Source organism: Callionymus lyra, chromosome 10 (genome assembly GCF_982586985.1).
Source record: "Callionymus lyra chromosome 10, fCalLyr1.hap1.1, whole genome shotgun sequence".
Taxonomy (NCBI): domain Eukaryota; kingdom Metazoa; phylum Chordata; class Actinopteri; order Syngnathiformes; family Callionymidae; genus Callionymus; species Callionymus lyra.
The window spans coordinates 25019739-25039608 of NC_141827.1; the positions used below are offsets into that span (position 1 = coordinate 25019739).

A 19870-nucleotide genomic window follows, 5' to 3' on the forward strand; every position below is an offset into this window, starting at 1 on the left:
TTACATCAATATTTGTCATATTTTGACTACTTGATCTTCAGTATCGACGGGCTGACAATCCCCTCCCGCCGTGGCAAAGGAGTCCTGCGAAGGATCACTGAGGTGTTTGATTGCTGGTTTGAGAGTGGCAGCATGCCTTACGCCCAAGCACACTACCCTTTCGAGAACAGGAAGGAGTTTGAGGACACTTTCCCTGCAGATTTCATCGCTGAAGGCATCGACCAGACCAGAGGATGGTGAGCAGAATATTTGGTCTAAGTTAAAGTTTGGGAATCATATGATTTGTTATGATTTCATTTTATTGTGTGATTAAAAACATTTTTGACAGATGGTTTCAGTTTAGAGGTGATTATTTCATTATATGCTTTCTGTATTAATCGTTTGTTCCATTCCTATTTAAGTAAAAAAGTTGATTTATAATAATAAAGAAAACATTAGGTGCAGTTAGTAAGAAGTCAAGACTATAACTGCTAACCGTGAATGCATTTGCTATAGTGAATAAAATAAAATATCTGGGTCTAATTTATGTTTTGTCCTTGTGTAGGTTCTACACCCTCTTGGTGCTCTCCACAGCTCTGTTTGGAAAACCTCCATTCAAGAATGTCATAGTCAATGGTTTGGTCCTTGCTAGGTAAGTCAATATCGTCTATATGTTTAGCTTGGCTTCTCTTCCATTTATTTATGGGTCTAAGATGTAACAAATACATTTTCATTCGATTGCTTATCCTGAGCGCCTGAGGTTGAAACACAGAGCTCTGTACTGAGAAGCCTGTTGACCTGGAAGGGCTTGTCTAATCTGAATACCAAGTGCATGGTTTTAGCATGCTCTTCTTCACATGCGTTCATCCATGCGTGTACAGTAATGCCAATTTCTATGTTTCTTTCTAAAGCGATGGACAGAAGATGAGCAAGCGCAAGAAGAACTACCCAGATCCCGGCCTGGTCGTGCAGAGCTATGGAGCCGATGCCCTCAGGTCAACTCTCCTAATCAATGTTGGAAACTGTGGTCATGTATTTCTGAAGGCCTGGTTTGCAAGTGGCATGATGTCTGTCTGTGGGCACATACTTACTTTAAGCTATACTTGTGTTTACACTGAATGTGATCTCAGAAAGTGGAATCACTTCGATCAATATTGAGGATGGGTGCACCATAAAATATTTCAATTTATGGTTTCAATATGAAAGAAAAGGCTATTTTGTTAATATCTTGGTTTAAGTGAATTAATTTAATTTGAAAAACAATTCTTATTTTCCTACACTGTACAGTAAAAATACAAAACTTCTGAGGAAATATAAAGAACTAATTTTCCTTTCAATTTTATCACATATTTTTAACTTATTTCTCATCGTTTATTATGTTAATTTTGAAACAATGAAGTCTTTTTTAAACGATTTCCTTCAACTTGAATAACAGCCATACATGCAAGAAAGAAAACATACATTATTCGTATTACATATTCTCACACTGGCCCCGAGCTCTAAAGGAGCCATGAACATATGGCCTAATGAATAAAGCACCACATAGTTTCACCATATGTTCATTTTTTTTCCCTCTGTGTTGCTGCAGAGATAAAGCATGAACTCATCTTTATCGTCGACCCTCCGATGTAAAGTCTTAGTTGTTGTAGTTAGTAAGAGTTTTTGAATTCCTTTTATTTACAAAGTGAGTTGCATACAAATTATGAATAACTGTTTTGAAGGTCATGGGATTTTGAATACTTTGAGGAAAAAAAGGACTCTTCTGGCCCTGGATTATAATTTAAGTTAGAGGAAAATTATATAAAATAATAAAGTTATTAGGATGGAAAATATGTAGAAACAGCCATCTTTATTGTCTATGTCAAGGCTATAACTAATTATCACAGATAATGTAAAAGACAAAAATACTATGTGGCAAATATCACAATTTAAGTCTTAACAAAAGTAGGTATTTAAGATGTACTGATTCATTAATAACATGGAAGCATAATTGTACACATCTTTCTTACTGTTTGTCAGAAACCTTCCTCCTGACTTTACGGTTTAAAATGCATCTCATCCCTTTAGTGAGTTGTCATTGACTCTAGCCTCTCTAAATTGGATCCTAAGTGTTTGCTTTTACTGCTATATGGTGCGTGGTTGCATTTATCTATTATCCTGCAGGCTCTATCTGATCAACTCGCCAGTGGTGAGGGCTGAAAACCTGCGTTTCAAAGAGGAGGGTGTGCGTGATGTGCTGAAGGACGTCTTCCTGCCATGGTATAATGCCTACCGTTTCCTGGTGCAGAACGTCCAAAGACTACAGAAGGTATTTTATTCCTCTCATTTAATGCTAGTGTTTTTGTTTCTCTGTTGTTGTTCAGACAAGTTTCATTTTTTTGTTGTTGATTTTTAAAAGATTGTCTGACATGAATGTAATAAAGGATGAGAAAACTCTTTGTTTGATAATCTCTCCTCAGATCAGTCATCAAGTAACTAGGTGAATTTGTAAAGCATCTGAAAATGTGTTTCTCTGAATGTAGAATGTAAAAGAAAAACTCCATTCATAGTGTTAAAAATATATTTTTCACATTTAAAAACATGTATATTTTTTCCATATTATTCTGACACTAGGAGGAGGATGTCCAGTTCCTGTACAATGAAAACACGGCCAAGCAGAGTGACAACATCATGGACAAATGGGTCCAGTCCTTCACACAGTCCCTCATCCAGTTCTTCAAGGCTGAGATGGACGGTAAGAGTGTAAAAAACACCATAAAGGCTTATGAATACGGGTTACTAAAATAATTCTGTTGTTTTCTCTTTTTTTCGTGTTCACAGCGTACCGTTTGTACACCGTTGTTCCACGTCTGGTGAAGTACGTGGACATGCTGACCAACTGGTACGTGCGGACAAACAGGCGTCGACTTAAGGTAAGATTTTATACAGAACGGTGTTGTTTGATGGTTATTAAACTGTTCTACAACAAATCTGATAATATAATTGAATAAATCCCAACACTTTTTTGCCCATATAATCTGTTTTTGCCTTATTTTTCGTCCTGTTGGAAAAATAAGTTATATATATATATATATATTTATCAAGATACAAGAACCAGATGATTAAGTTGTAGATCTTTGTTGTTGTAATCTTTTGAAGGATTGGTGTGTAAAAAGTGAGTTTCAGAACTTAACTGTCAACATACTGTTGAGCTAATTGTTATATATTGTGTTTAATATATATATTTTCAAGCGTAAAATTGTATTACTAATACAATAAGGGTGTAAAGGAACGGCTTGGTGTAGGTCTTCAATCTTTTGCCCCTGCTAACCCTGAGTTTGTCTTGTTTGAAATGCATCAGACACTCTGCGTTCACTCTTTTAACGCAGTTATGTTTGTGTGGACTTACAGGGAGAGAGTGGCACCGAGGACTGCCTGTGGGCGCTCGAAACCCTCTTCAGTGTTCTGTTCTCCATGTGCAGGCTGATGGTGAGTCATACCAATGCTTTCTGCAAGTATATAAACAAGCCAGAATATATGATAGGTAATTTTCTTCTTGTCAGATTAGAGAGTGCAAAAAAAAATGCTTGGGAGAGAATTGCAGCTGCTTGCTTTTGAATTAGTCATGAGTGGTAGGAGTTGTTTTTTTGTCATAATGTTTGAGTGTGATGCAAAACACGGCTATCTTAGCGCAGGTCAACACCAGCAGACAAATGCATAAATTACCCTGAGATCGAAGAAAAAAACAATCATTATCGAACACGCGCACAATTAAGTTTGAACTTTTATAATGGCAGAGAATGTTTTCTCCTCTTGTGGATGCTCAAGCTCTGACATTAACAGACCTTCAGTATCTGAGAATGTAAATTAAGCATCGGATTATATCTGCCTCTTCCATCTGCTTTGCTTTCTTCCTCAGGCTCCATTCACGCCCTTCATTACAGAGATGATGTACCAAAATCTCCGTCACCTCATCGACCCTGCCTCTTTAGAAGAGAAGGACACTGGAAGCATTCATTATCTCATGCTGCCCCAAGTCAGGTAGGAGAAGACCAAAGTGCTTTTAGTGTGAGTGGTAAAACTAACAAATGCAATTTATTTCAATTAAACTAGTCGGTCTATGAGAAAAGCACATGTTGAAATGTGTTCCTGGACAGTTGATTCATTTATTAACACCTAGATGATCATTTACTCCTATATATAATAAATGAGTTTGAGTGTTAAAGAAAAGGCAATAGGGCTCATCTCATCTCCTTTATTAACCAGTTAAGCCACTTTAAATGTTCCCGAAGGTCGGCTACCAATCAGATGTTGGCACTAGTAGCACCTCAATCAGCTCATTACGTGATTGGTGGTCCCTTGTGCTCCTTCGGCTCTGATTTCTCTCCAGTTTTAGTGCTTGAAAATAAAGTGCAAGGGCTCGCACACTCTAACTGCTTACTCCTTCTCTGAAAACCAACTAAATATGGCTATTATTTGTGATTATGTGTGCCTTTTTAACTTTTCGATGTGCAAGCATGTACCCTATTAGATGTTCCAGAGCTGTACACTAGTGATGGTTCTGCTCCTCACTTGGTTAGAGAGGGTGGTATTCATCTTCTCCTGCCATTTCCCACCGTTAAGGACCCATTCAAATTTTAAATTTCCATTAACTAGGAGGTGAGACTCGCTGCCAGATTTACTGTAATGATGCTTCTGCCGTCCCTAAATTGCCCTCTTAAAGTCGTACAGGGCTTCAGTGAATAATTCCCAGCAGGGTTTTATGTAATCCTCTGCCCTTTTCAACCGTGAATTTGTCTCCACTTTTGAGTGTTGCTTTATGATCCAACCGCTTTACCAACGTTGACTTAGTCATGACCATAGCACCCGTGTTTAGTGATGATCTTTACAACACATATGGAAATCAAGTTTAAAAAAATATGGACTATTTATGTATTTCTTTTTCAATCTTCAGGGAGGCTTTGATTGACAAGCGCATTGAGAGTGCCGTGTCACAGATGCAGTCGGTGATCGAGCTCGGTCGAGTGATTCGAGACAGAAAAACTCTGCCAGTGAAGGTTTGAATACATTTTAAATGCATAGTAGTAAAAACTGGGTAGATTTTAGTCAATATTTTTGACATCCCTCCTTGTTCTCTCAGTACCCACTGAAGGAGGTGGTCGTGATTCACCAGGACCCAGAAGCTCTGAAAGACATCCAGTCGCTGCAGAAGTACATTCTAGAGGTAAACCAGACTATTTTGTATCATCTTTTTTACTTTTTTATATAGAAAAGGTAAAAAAGGAAAAAGTAGGCCATCAGTGACGTTTCCTTGGTTCCTTTTCAAAACCTCATCCATATCATCCAGGATTCCAAAAATATGAATATTTGAAAATAATACATTTTGTCACTAGTATTACATGGAAGGTGAATTATTTAAGTAATGCATTTTATAAAGCAGGCGTGTCAAACCCAATCACACAAGGGTTCAAAATCTTGGAACAGTTGAAGTCACAGCCAAACTGTTTATCTTATCTTATTGATTTTGAGACGACTATCCACTGCCACATGTAATAAATTCATAGGTCGGATTTGGCCCCTGGGTCTCGATTTTGACACGTGCTTTAAATTCATATTTTCCTTTTTTCTCTTGGTTCTATCTTAAGCTAGCCCTTGCAATAGAAGCCATACAAGTCAGTGACAAAACAGATGTAATAACAGAACATCACAGAATTCACTTCCCTGTCCTAGCTCTTCAAGCGCTTCTACAACAAGCCTTTGACTATAAATAATTTCATTTTTTGTGTGCTTTTAAGGAACTCAATGTCAGACAATTGACACTTTCAACGGACAAAGACAAGTATGGCATTCGCCTCAGGGCAGAACCGGACCACATGGTGCTGGGCAAGAAACTCAAGGCGGCGTTTAAGTCCATCACAGCCTCTATCAAGGAGCTGACGAGTGAACAACTCGAAGCCTTCCAGAAATCAGGTAGGCCTAAGTTCTCAATTATGAAACCACTACATTGGTATTTAAAATGGCCGATTGACAAGAGATAAGTAAGTGTGTAATTTTTATTTATATAGCGCTTTTCCAGACCAGGGTCACAAAGCGCTTAAACAATCAAAACAATACTCAAAAAAGTATGTACTTTAAAGATCAAGATAAAACTGAGAAACAACACAGGAGTTCCAGAAAATCAAGGAAAAGCCATAAGCAATTTGTAACTACCATAAATGGCCTAAAGTAAAAATTGCATCTATGAGGTAAAATAAAAACTGTTGCTTCTATGCATCAGGATGAGAACCTTTACTTCTTTATATTTACTGCTGGTCTATTGGCTTTGCATTAATAAAACCTTGGGCTACATTTCCTGGACTAGTTTTCTTGTAATCTTTATGTTGTGTTGTAATTATTTGTGTCACAGGGCGATTTGAACTGGACCAACACTTCTGATCATTTTAACATGCCCACTTTTAGGACTTATTCAGTCTGAATGGTGTTAAAAACATGTTTTAATGGAATTATTTGAACAACAGCCACAGTGTCTTATGGATTGTGGAAAGGTATTAGATCTTTTGGTTTATTCGTGTTTGTGGGGGTTTTCTACACAAATGCTCAACACACTCACTGACCATTTCTTAAAAAGCTGCACCTTTTATTCCTCTTAGGGCTAGAATCCTTGTTAACCACTTTATTCACAATATTTATGCAGGAAATATTGATCTCACTATGGACTCACTGATTGTGTTAGAAAACATTTTGTTTTTCAACACAACAAGCTATAAATCATTGAATGAAAAGCCTGCAGGTAGAGAGCAGATGGTTCATCCTCAGTGTGTTACCTCTAACCCTCTCTAATAAGTGCTCGTATGGATCTGAGAAGCCCAAGGTTTCCCCTCATTCCAATTACAGGAAGGGGGGGAGAGACCCGGAGTCTCCTGGGAGTGAAGTTGAGGTCAGCCAGACTGTGGGAACTCGACATCTCTCGGATCATTTTAGTCCAGTCAATTGTCAGGAAGAGTGTTTGGAAAATAAAGATGCTGTGATTGATGCAAATATTCATTATCATGGGCAAATACTGTTAAAATTCTGAAATGGATTTGCATATACATTCGAATGATTAATTTTTAATGATTATGTTTAGTATTGTGTGCAGTAAGCTATCATAAAAATGCAACTATTAATTTAAAAGTTTACCTTTGATTAGAAATATTTCAGTCCATCTTTTTGTTTAGGTTTTGTTTACTCCGAATCCAAACTAAGAAACACAGATATACTTTTTTTTGCCATAAATGTTTTTCCAATTTGTCTAGTTTCTGATCGATTGTCATGATATTTTTAGGAATTTAAAAACGAAACAAAAAAAAGGACCTTAGTGTCTGATTAATTGGATTTAGTAGCGTTTTGAAAGTTATTTGCCATTTTTATATTGACTTCACACACACACACGATTTTAGTCAAAACAAGGTGTACACATTTCACTTAATAAAACACTGTCTGATTAAAGTTGTGATTTTAAGTGATTGTACACTGTGAGAGTGTTTGTTGGATTCCTGGTACAGAACCTTGAGCTTAAGCCGTGAGCTAACAGTATTAATAATCATCAGGTTAATTAGCTTGAGCCTTAATATACGTGAATTTTTGTTACGTTCTGGTATGACTGAATTTCCTTCAAAACTATTCCTTCTTGTTCACCTTTAAATGTGTTATTTGAGCAAATGCTGCTCAAAGACAGCAGTTTGCCTGTAATTGAAAGTTGCATTGTCCCCTTGATCTGACTCTAAAACTATGCTCCAATTAACGCTATAAGGTTTGCGTCGGGTGCAGTTCATTTGTGTTCAAAGCAGAGGTAGTTTCACTCACCTGACATCGTTTCATTATTCTGGGGATGTGACGGGTCTGGGAGGTTTGCAGCATAGCAAGATGAAAAGAGGTGGTGGAGGTGTGAGGGATACTATCAAAGTGAAGGAATCCAAATCAGAGAGAGAGATCCAGTGACTGTTTCACCCAGCCTTTGGGCAGCTAAAGTAGAGAGTGGAAAAGAATCCTGGTCATGGTTTTCAGTCAAATCAAAGACATGGGTAATTGCTGCCAAAGGCAACCTGAAAAATATAAACCCCAGTAGATTGCTTTAGCACTATTGTTTGAAAGTGCAGATATTGGCTGACTTTGCTGGTGAGACCTCAGTGCTGATGAAATGCAGAATAAATTAAATGAATTACATTTTAATAAGCAACGTAATGACTCATGACTTGTTTTACCTTGTAATTCAATAAAAAAAAAAGATTTTTATTTATTCATTCCAACAGGTTGCCATAGCAACCTACCTTTAACATCCTCTGTTCTCACTGCTGGCTTCTCACATTCTTGGACCTCACTGTTGTGTTAATTCACTAACATCTCGAAAAATCTTGGTCCACTGCTGTCTTCCTTCCAAGTTTACAAATCCTCTTACTTTGTTTCCAAACTCCTCGATAAGCCGATGATCATGAGACTAATGCAAATGTAAATAAAACCCGAGCCTCGTAATTTGACTAACATCACTGTTTTGTATCGATGTGAATAAATCATTGACTGATAGCAAAGTTAAAATAAAATAATCTTTTGTTTGTTTCTGAGGATCCATCATGGTTGACGGACAGGAGCTCCACGAGGAAGATCTGCGACTCATGTACACCTTCGACCAGAGCTCCGGCTCGGCTGCACAGTATGAAGCTCACTCTGACTCACAGGTTTGTTTCTCACTACATTTAAATGTCATTGTTCGCTCACAAACAAGATACAATTTGTATTCTTTTCATCACAAGATGAACAGTTTGAGGCTTCAGTTTGGATCCTTCTGTTTTGGCGCTTCTCATCTGATCATTTCACTTCAAATAAATCTGCTAAATATACTGTATATAAGAACTTTAAACTTGTATTTAGGTTGAGGAATGCAGATTTTGAGTGTAAAATCGGATCCTAAATCCTAAAGTTTCTGCTCCACTGATGGTTATTTTTCTTCTAGAGAAGCTAGTGAGCTTCACTAGAATATTGAGCCACATAAAATGTGAATAATCTGTGCGATATAAATGGGCTTGTTATTGTGATTCAAGTTTGAACTTTGGTTGTCGTGTCAGGTCCTCGTCCTGTTGGATGTCTCACCAGACCAGTCCATGGTGGATGAAGGAGTCGCCAGAGAGGTCATCAACCGCATACAGAAACTACGCAAGAAGGTGGGGAAACTCATTAAGGAATACTGAACCTTGTGAATTCATCTGTGACGCAATAGCACATCGCTTCTGAATTCAACAATCATGTGCTGGATGAACGTCATCAGAAATGGTAGAAAGCTGTTTTATTGCTTGTAGTCAGTTATGTCTTCCCGTGATGAGGTTGTTAAAATTAATTCTGTTTGGTCATAGCTGGTAGCTAAGATATTGATTTCATCAAAACCTTGTTGAACATCTGTCAGGGTGCCCCACTTTTTCTAGGATTTAACACAGACATTTGCAAAGTGCTGGTTTGGGGTCACATGTTGCCCTTTATAATGCTCTCATGAGGTGTGAGTATGTAGAAAATGATTATGACCGCTAATTTGTATTCTTTATTTATTATTCTATTAACTCTAAATATAACTTACTCAAATTCTCTCCGACTTTTGCTTGTCGGTTTTGTGAATATTTTCTTGACCCTCAAATAATTTGAGTATATAATAAGATCATATTAAAAATAAAATCTTCATTTTAAAGATTTGAAGAAATTGTCATTCACTTCTATGGCTTCTTATGCTGCTCGTCTCCCCTGTTCAGAACCATAAAGAAAAAAGAAAAACTCCATTAACATTATTCATTAAGACAGAATACAGTGTCATTACTAAAATAACTTCTTCCATTTGAATGTGGTGACACGGTGTACTATTGTGGGGGACTTTTAAGGGCTGTAGAGCAGATTTCCTGCAACCTTACTTTTCAACCAATGACTACAAACTAAAATTGAGAATTCAGAAATCTTTCTGTGACTAGATCATGATATTCATTTTCCCGGTCTGTCTCTCAAGAAGTTCCTACATTTCTTGTTTGACTTGGAATTTCAACTTTTATTATTTTTTGAACTTTTGAGAAAGATAATTCTTTATATGATGTAATTAATGTAATCACATGTTGGTTGGTTTGAGTGTTTGCTCTTTTTAAAAGGGAATTGACTCTTTGTGGGAGGTATTTGCCGTCTCGGTGCTTTTATGTTTTCAACATTTAGCCAGATTAGGACTGACCACCAATGCGCCACTCCCTACATTGTAAATTCATCAAACAAAGCTGTGTACCTTTATAGTGTTGTCAAAATTCCTTCAGGCTCATCATCCTCCTCGTTTCTTTACACCTCATGCTAATTTGTCCTGAACAGTCCAAAAGAATCTTTCCACTGCGGCGTCATTTAGAAGTTTCTTCATAATAAGCCAGGCTTAATGGAAGCTTAATTATAGTCTGTTGCCTCTCACACTCGGTCGGAACTTTGATGCCGTTGCAGGAGTAAAGACGGATTAGCCCCTGTTTTCATAAGAAACAAACAGATTTTCCGTCTCCCTAAAGCGGTGTGCGCTGGCTCCAACCCCGGCTGAATTCCTCCAGTCGTTTCAAACTGTTAGGAATTTTCCACCCTGGAGGACGGAATTGGTTTCCAATAACTCTTTGACATGTTTAAAGTGGATTGTAGGAGTCCACAGGCTTCAGCGTGGTTATGTGTGGGGATGAGTAATAAGGGTATCAACTACCTCACTGATTGGGTTATACACACTACTACGCACTCGTACCTGTGTGGGTGGGATTACTGCTCCGCCTTGACAGGGGGAGCTGGTGAACTCTTTATCGATTGGAGATTAATGTGCATGAAGGAGTCAAGGGTACTGGAGGGTGGATGCTGTGTTTTAAACCAGAGCCACATGGATTTTGTTTTACTCACCATTCATAAAGATATTACAGTCAAGGGTTTTTTTGGTTTTCTGATTCACCTTAAATCATGCGAGATGGATAAATTAGTTAAACTTTGTTGAAATGACGGTTGACATTAAAGCTTTGTCAATTATCTTGTGCTTTTATTTAACTTGTGTTGACGTGGTTTTTATACAAGTGCAGTGGTCAATTCTTTCTCCAGATGACAGTCATCCGCTCTGAAAAACAATAACATTTGAGATTTCTTATTTATTTATTTGTCTTTTAGGCCCGTTTGGTGCCATCAGATGACATTTCGGTGTACTACCGCTGTCAGCCAGAGGGGGAGTACTTGCACTCTGTCATCCAGGCGCACACTGACTTCATCCTGGCTACGACCAAAGCTCCGCTCTCCTGCTCATCTGTACCCAAGAACGCCAGTGTCATCATTGAGGAGAAGACTCAGGTGAGACCCCAGATCTTCATCTAGTCGCGTTCTTTAAGCATGGCTTTATTACTTATGGGACATCAACTTCATCAATGACTGTAAAAACATCAAGGTTATATATTTTTCCTTTTTACTAACTGATCTACCAACAGCTGAAGGGCACGGACTTGGAGCTGACCATCGTGAAGGGCTCCTCCTCCTCTCTGGCTCCCATAGTTGGGCCGGCTTGTACCTACGTGAACCTGAAAGTGAAGGTCAACAACAAGGAAAGAGGTAACTGTAGCTTTGGTCTTTTATGCACCTGTGTATAGTTAGAACATTATTTTAGAGGTTTAGACAAAAACAAGTGAAAATGTTAGATATTTTTAAAATCCATTAATGTCAATGTTTTAATGAATTAATGTTTTGAACTTAGTGGAATATCTATATAAATGTATTATATATAATTACAAATAATATATAATATCAATTCAATTATTGCTTTTGTTCTATATAAATAGTGTAATATTATAATGCTCAATTAACTTGGGTTCAGGACTTAATTATGAACATTTTATTCGGTCCTTGAGGTGAAGCAAAAGGACAAAGAAGCGTGGGAAGACAGCCGGGGAGGGAGAGAAGTCATAAGGATTTGAAAAGGTTGGCAGCAGATGTCAGCAGGATGATGTGATCCAGACTAGAGAGAGTGGAAGTAAAGAGAAAGGACAGAAGCACAGAACTTTAACCTTTAATTCTTAGAGGGATAAGATATACCTTAGTTTCACCTTAATTGGTTCTATATAAGTTGCTAGTGCTATTCCGACCAAAGGCATTAATATTTAGTGTGGATTTCATTCTTTGTATTCATGAGTAATATCGAGGCGTCTGTTGGTCTGACGTCTCTAACCCTGTGACCCTGTCTAGATGGAATGGTTCTGCTTGAAAACCCAAAGGGGGATAATGGTTTTGACGTGGACCAGCTCAAGAGAGTCTGCAGCAGCATCTTTGGGACCAATAATGCTAAGCTCCATTTCTTCAACGGCACCACAGGCGAGTTTGAGATCTGCTGTTTTACTCAGAACACGAAGTAACAATGGCTTCGTTGCAGAGTTGACAAGCAAAGTGGACGTCCAGAGTTTGACCGGAAAAACGCTGACGGTGACAACAGGATCCAAACCAGACTCCACTCCCGCCACCAATGGACCCCAGTGTCCTTACGTGAACCTGCTGCTGTGTGATGCCAAACCAGCCGGTGAGAAGTTCACTAGATTCTGGTTATGTTTCCTTCACAAGACATATGAACGTGAACATTATCACAGCTGAGCTAGTGGCGTCTAATGTGTCAAGGTGATTCATTTAGATTAGTTATTACAATTAAATCAACACATTCTTACCCTTTAGGAAATCACTGCGTCTTTAATGGATCTTGGAAGTCCATTGTACTCATCAGTATGTGTTTGTACAAAATTCTCTTCATTAAAATATTTCCATTATAAAATTATCTTAAGCCCCGCCCACTGAAATCCTGTTTGCCATAACCACACCCACACTGATGTGATTGGTCAAGCATCAATGTTTGTCAACATGTGTCATCAATCCAGGAAGTCTACTCCTCATAGGGAATCGTTGTATAAACAAAGCGGGCGTGATACAGCTGGTACTCAAATCAACACATTAGTGGCACTATAACCAATCCGGAACATTTTAATGAAAATATTATAAATACATTTTTTTTGTAGGTTTTTACAACACATACTATGGGATTATCGGTTACATCAGAATTTAAATAGTAGAATGAAACATTTAAAATATTGAAACTGCTTTTTTTAATGACTTAAATGTTGTTGGGTTTGACTGAAAATTTGATCAGTAGCTCGGTACTCTTTCGGTATTGTCTGGTCCATTATACCAATTTAAATTTAGAAAATATATATTTGAATTAGTGTAATTATAATATCAAATTCTATGTGTACAAAAGATTATTTCATTTAAAAAATATTTTAATCACTTAAAAAAAAAGAACTTTCAACATTTTTCCTTCAACCGTTCACTATTTTGAAGGCACTGATTTACTTTTATGACATAATTTTGCATCTACTTGAAATTATGTTATATCCAGTATTGTGTTCAAATATTGGCACTGTGCATGCATGTAATGACATTTAGATCAACAGGTCAATTTTTGAGTCACATTATTGATCCACAGGTATAATTTCAGTGGTATATGCATCATGTGTTTTTTTTTCATTCCTGGTGCTTCTGGCTCTCACATCCTGATAAATAGCATTAAAGTGTGGCAGACAGTGCCCTTTCAGTGGAGTGCCTGCTGGTTGACATGCACCCACCCACCCACACGAACACACAAATAGAGTGGAAAATGTCACAAAGACACACCTAAGCACCTAATGTTTCTGCCTGACAATCAACGCTGCAGATCATTTCTGCCTTTTTTACCAACATCTGGATGACGTCCTTTGTTCAACAACCTTCTTATGAGAAGAAGCATACACGTCATGTTGACACCTGACATGATGTTTTAGCTTCTTTGAATAATGTTTAAAACACTGGTGACAGTGCATCAATTCATTCCAACGCCTCTCTGCTCCAGAGTGCCAGTCCGGTGAAGTGGCGACGCTGCTGCTGAACAACCCGGTCGGACAGAATGTTCTGGACTACTCTGGAATCCTGGCTGAGGCCGCCAAGGTCTTCGGCCTCCGAAGCAGACGACTCAAGCTGTACCTGGACCAGGACCTCACTCAAGGTGAAGACCATTCTAGATACTGGAGAATAGTTCAAGATAAAAGCACTGACAACTATGATGACCCTTTCACACACAGTGTTCTTTCTCTGTTTATCCTTGAGTTTAAACAACTGCCTTTTAATTTAATTGTTTTATTTGTTTATTTTTTGTGATATTTTAATTAGCTTTTCTTTTTTTTTTTTTTTTAAATACCATGGGTCGTTGGTGTCAAACTCAATCACACAAGAAGCCACAACCTTAGCATATTTGGTCACTAATGGTCTAAATTTAACAAACTCTTTAATGAAGTATACAATTCCCATTAAACTACTTCAATGTTAACCTCAGTTTTACAGTTATTCAAAGTCTCTGTCATCCATACTCTTTATGTTCCTTTATCTTAAACACTGCCATCTTGGCAAAATGCTTCTTGAAACTTTATTTTTAGGAAGCTATGCTACGGGCCACAGAAAATGGCTTGGCGGGCCTGATTTGGCTTCGTTGCCACGAGTTTGACAAATGGGATTTAATAAGATCTTTATTGCTAGTTCTGTAAACATAACACAGGACTGTGATGTGGTGGTGTTACAAAATATAAAAATGAAATAATATGAATGGAATATAAAATATAAAAAAATTAAATACAATACTTTAAATATCCTGATGCTAATCCGTAGTGTGTTTTTCCTCTCGTGTGTTTTATTTTATTTTTTACTTTTTTTGTTTTTATTTTTATTTTATTTTATTCTATTGTATTTTGTTAATAGTGTTAAATTTCTAATTTTGTAAATAATTGTATATTTTTAAGATCTTTTTTCTTTTATTTTGTATTATCTTTTTTATTTTTATTTTTTTCCTTGCACTTTATTTTTTTTAAACTGCGCTGTTGTAAAAGTGTGTTTCTCCTCTGGGGATGAATAAAGCTTTTCTATTCTATTCTATTCTATAAAAAATAATGAACATGTGCCAAAACATGTTCTCCTTTTTAAACTTTTAAATTATTACTTTGATTTACTTATTATTAGTCTTTTATTTGTATGAATAGTTGAACTTTGTAATTTATACGTTTTATAAACATTCTGGATCTTTGACTGTTATGTATTTTATCACCTTCTCTATGTTAATTTATAGACGGTGGGAACTCATGACTAACATGCTATTAAGCCTAACATCTTGCACTCGCGCAAATACTTTCCACTGTATTGTGCGAGTGATTACTATAATACTCCCGACCATGTATTTCAGTTTACATGTGAAACGCTAAAGTTGAATTTATTCAATATCCTCCTCAATGTTTGATTGTCATTTGGAAATGTTGTCTTTGTTTTCCCAGAGCTGCCGGCGGACGCTTCCGTGAAATCTCTCGACACCAAATCCCTTTTCATCCAAGTGTTCCCCACGACTGCTGAAGCATAAAATCCTCAAACGTCAGTCACAGATTTCACGACCACTTCCTTAAATGTCGGTAATTGATAACGTCTTTTTAACAACGTTCGTCCTCCGGGTCCAATGATTTAAACCCACTGACCCCACCTCCCCCTCTGCCCATCATGTCCGGACTCTTTTATCATGTTTTGTTACAAAACCAGGTGAGATTGAAAGCACCCGAGAAAGTGCTTCCGTCCTCTCACAGATCTGCTTCACATGGGAATAGTTGTTTAAACACAACAGCTGAACAGACCAGCTGGATGGACGCGTGAAGGCGAAGGTGTGATCGGCCAATCATGGCAACGGTGAATCGCCTGAAGGCAGATAAAGCGCTCTCCACATTAACCACAAATCAACAAGCATCTTCCACCGGCTCCTCCTGATGCCGAGGCCGACCAGCTGGCCCTCGTCCCTGCCTCCTTTCTGTTGATGCTAATGGTAAAATTATACATTTTATTCATTTGTGAGAGCAGCTTAGTCCGGAGTAATTATGCGAGACTCATAATTGGCGAAACCAATTTTCTCTTTTGTGCTTACACACCCATTTGAATCGAACAGATGAAGCAATTCTCCTCAGAGCTCTGGAAGTCCCTGGACGATTGTTCAGGCATTTACAAGGTGGAATGCATTTTTGTCCGCTCTACCTTTTTATGAAAGTAAACGGGGTACTGTTATGAAAAAGGGCAACAAAGGAATAATGTACTATTTTAAATGACACATGGAATAAATCGTTGGTGACTTGAATCTTGTGTTCTCGCTCATTGTGAGAGTGTTCAATCAGGTCCACCTATTCAGGAACAATAGGTTCATGAAATGTGTCCAGTGTTTTATAATCACATGTTCAGTTCATGTCAATTCTTTCACTGTTAGGGCTGTTCAATCGAATATATGCGTCATTGTACCTTCCTGGTACCTTTTACTGTAGACTGACCATCTCATCAACTCTCCAGAATCTTCTCAAAGATTAAAACTGTCAATTTAAATCCATTTTAATGCTAATGTAAATGTTAAGTTTAATTTTAAAATGTATCGTAATTTTAACCAAAAACACTTTAGAAATTCCTTGATAGACGATGGATCTGACGTATTAATTCAAGATTTTATTTTCAAAACTTATTATCAAAATGTCAACTTTTCTGTTATTGAAAATATAAATACTGTTTTTGATAATGCTTTGCTTAAAAATACGCTTTTTAATTTGATATTTTACGGAGAAATCCTTCCACAGCAGGAGTTTCTCTCAATAGTTTTCTCTCTTAGACCATGATGTGCTGAGCTCAGGCATTTAGGAGAGACTCGAATAGAACTGCTGCTTCTTTACTTTGAAGTGAAGTTTACTCTGATAACTTATGGATAGGAGATGTTCGAGACATTTCCCACGAGGAAAAGGTCTCGGAGCAGAACTGGTCAGGCTGGAAAGACTCTGTCCCAGTGTTCACAGAGCACTGGAAAGTCTTTCTGTAAGGAAAAGGAAAGTCTGGACATCTTTGCACCAGCTGCTGCCCCCACAACCTGACCCTGGTTAAATGGTAGACGGATGGAAGACATTTTGATAACCCTCTAATGCCTCTGTTCCTGGCTATTACAAACACATTGTTTCTTTAGTTGTATAATGGCAAACTTTTGCCGGAGCCAAGGTCTCAATCGGGTAAGTTCCAACACAATTAATGTAATTGTTTACCCTTAAGCTAGAGAAATATAGTTTTTAGTTCTCCTTCATTTATGTTTTTCACTGTCGGTCATCTCAACCCCTTCTTCCCTGCCTGCACTCTCTTCTTCACCCTCTTCTTTTACTTAATCCTGTAATGCAGTGTAGATGTTGTTAAAAATGTTTTGAACAAGCCTTTTGTTTTTTTTAATCTTTATAAGATGATTAATGGTGCTTATTGGAGCTGAGCCAGAAGGCAGAATGTGGCTCTGGATCAGGCGAGACGGCCAAACTTGACCGTGATTTATGAAAGCTGCCACACAGAAGCCATCTTTTAATGCTGTGGCCGCCGTTGACCTCGTAATCAGCCGACCACAGCCGAGCCCATGAATCTTTCAACGCTCATTTAACGCCGTAATGGAGAACCATTTGTGTGCATCTTCTGGACCGAGCCCGTTATGAATATTGATGTAAAAGGAAAACAATGCTGTTGTTACAAACACCCTGCGGCTTTTTTTTTTCATGGTCACGGTCGATTCTTCATGAAGCTGGTTAACCTGTGGCTTGTTGATTTCAATTTCTTTCAGCTTCCGTTGATGGTTCTCTTATCGTGTCGTCACTATTCTTAAAACTAATTCTGCTGAAAAGGAAGATTCAATTAACCGCTCTGGTCAATGTGGACCTGATTTGTTCCCCGGGTGAAGCTACACGCTGGTGTTTCTACATACCGTGGTCTCGCCTCTCCTGTTCCCCATCTGCTCCTGCTGCTCCTGATTTGTCCTCCTGTGCTCAGCCAGGTCCCGGGTAAGAGAGGAGGTCAGGACCCATCTGCTGAAGCGATGTCGCACTAGTGAGTCTTCCTCCTAATGAGGGACAACAAGTCTGAGCCCAGGCTGGAAGTTTAAAGTTTCCCCACATTTGTTTTATGACGGTGTAAGTTAGAACAGTGCAGGGCAGGTAGATATTCCACGGGGGCAACAGCAGCTGTTGTGAGGGTCCGTCAAGCAATAAAGAGTAATTACAAAAAAATGCTTAAATTATTATTGTATTGTAGTTGTTGTTTTTTAATCTGGTACGAAAACCCACAATTTTTTACTCGTTCTAACTCGTTTAGATTGATTATTATTAAGTCATATTTTTAAAGTATTTAAAACTATGGAAAATTATATTTTAATGTTTAATTTTAGGGGTTCTTTTTTTTATGAATTAATTTTATTTTCAATTTCAGCAATTAATTTTTTTCAAGCCGAAAAAGTGTTTTGGTAAGTCTCTAATAAAACTTATTTTGTTTTTTACGTTTTGAACTTCACATTTTTATCTTAGCTAGCTAGCCGAGCTAGCTTAACTAATATGTATATCGTCAAACTGAAATTTTTGTTTGTAATATCTATTAAAACGGTGAAAACATGAGCTCTAACACGCTGTCACTTCCGGTTCTTATACTTCGCTTTGTGGAGAAAGATGGTCAATTGAGAGTGTGTCACGGGTCATTTATTCGCCGCTTCAAGTCAAACAAAATACAAGCTTTACGATCGATCGGAATGCACTTCCTCTCGGCGACTGTACAGTTCAATAGTCCCGGAGAAAAGGTCTCGAACTGTAGAAACATCGCGATATTTAAGGCAAATTTCCGGGCCGGGAGGTCGTCTCTTTCCGGCAAATGGTTCTTTCAAGTTGCCTGTGTCTCGATCACCCGCAGAGAGAACTTCCTAACTTGCCCTCTTGCAATCTATCATTAAAATGTTCTCGGGTGGGGGCTTCTGTCTTCCAGCCCCCCCCTCCTGGATGTGTCCCGCTTCGTTCTTTGATCCACGACCCAAGGTGTGAAAAGGCAGACAGACAGACGTTTTTTAAATAACCGGTGTCATGTCTCTAATTCGAAACACAACACGTGGGATTGTTCCAGACATGGAAGGTATGTGATGGTGAAATGAGAAGTGATGATTTGAAAGTTGTAGTGGACGGAAATGACACATCCTGTCGTTGCCACAGCGGCATTACCATTAATCCGCGCGTCACCACCAGCGACTGTGGTCAGTTGTTGTTTTTTACTCAATTTAAACCCAAAAATGTCGAACATATAGTTGGGGGAATGTCAAATTTAACCCGCTTGTTTTTTAATGAATTTCGCCTGGTTGTAAAAACTATTTAAAAAAAAAAACAGGTCTTGTAGTAATTTATCCCAATTTTTTCACATTTTTTTGCTGTAATGATACATTTAATTGTTAAGTCTTTTTTTTAGAGTTTGTTCATTTTTTGCAAAAACAAACTTTTTATTATTCAGTTGACCATACAATCTCCAGGTGTTCTGAAACATTTATGAATCCCGAACTCGAACTATTATTGTTTCACCAAATATCTCTTACGTTTGCAACATACATATTAAACCTATTTTATCTAAATATACACAAAAATAAACATGTATATAAATATTAAATCTGCATCCAAATATTAATCCAAATCCTAAATCATTCACCGTTTGTTGAGTGAAGAGTACGATGTATTGTTTTCCCCTAAAATGCAATCGTTACTTACTTTAAAAACTATTTGTTTTCAAATGAGAATTTTTTTTGTTTTGCCAAGCATTTTGTTCATTCCATTTCCTGGTCGGAACACAAACAATGACAGGATGACCGAAAATGTCATCTTTCTTTTTGTATGAACATTTAGTTTGTGTCAGACAGGTTTTCTCACATCCTTATTAGAAGCTTCATATAATGATAAAAGCTCTCATGACTGTTATGATGTCATCACTATAAGGATAAATGCACGGAGAAGAT

The 19870-nt window shown here is 37.8% G+C and overlaps 1 protein-coding gene across 1 annotated transcript in view; it reads left to right on the forward strand.

Annotated features, from left to right (window-relative positions):
* Positions 1–16186, forward strand: part of iars1 (isoleucyl-tRNA synthetase 1) — a 32400-nt gene extending 16214 nt beyond the window's left edge. Inside the window, exons 16-34 of the mRNA XM_087800558.1 lie at positions 42–236; positions 545–631; positions 891–974; positions 2143–2287; positions 2593–2713; positions 2800–2891; positions 3370–3447; positions 3878–3999; positions 4913–5015; positions 5099–5182; positions 5754–5928; positions 8560–8672; positions 9060–9155; positions 11137–11313; positions 11448–11568; positions 12199–12324; positions 12383–12526; positions 13883–14035; positions 15348–16186. Of these exons, the coding sequence (XP_087656684.1) occupies positions 42–236; positions 545–631; positions 891–974; positions 2143–2287; positions 2593–2713; positions 2800–2891; positions 3370–3447; positions 3878–3999; positions 4913–5015; positions 5099–5182; positions 5754–5928; positions 8560–8672; positions 9060–9155; positions 11137–11313; positions 11448–11568; positions 12199–12324; positions 12383–12526; positions 13883–14035; positions 15348–15430 (2299 nt within the window). The 3' untranslated portion in view covers positions 15431–16186. The remainder of the gene's footprint in view (positions 1–41; positions 237–544; positions 632–890; positions 975–2142; positions 2288–2592; positions 2714–2799; positions 2892–3369; positions 3448–3877; positions 4000–4912; positions 5016–5098; positions 5183–5753; positions 5929–8559; positions 8673–9059; positions 9156–11136; positions 11314–11447; positions 11569–12198; positions 12325–12382; positions 12527–13882; positions 14036–15347) is intronic.
* The last annotated feature ends 3684 nt before the right edge of the window (positions 16187–19870 follow it).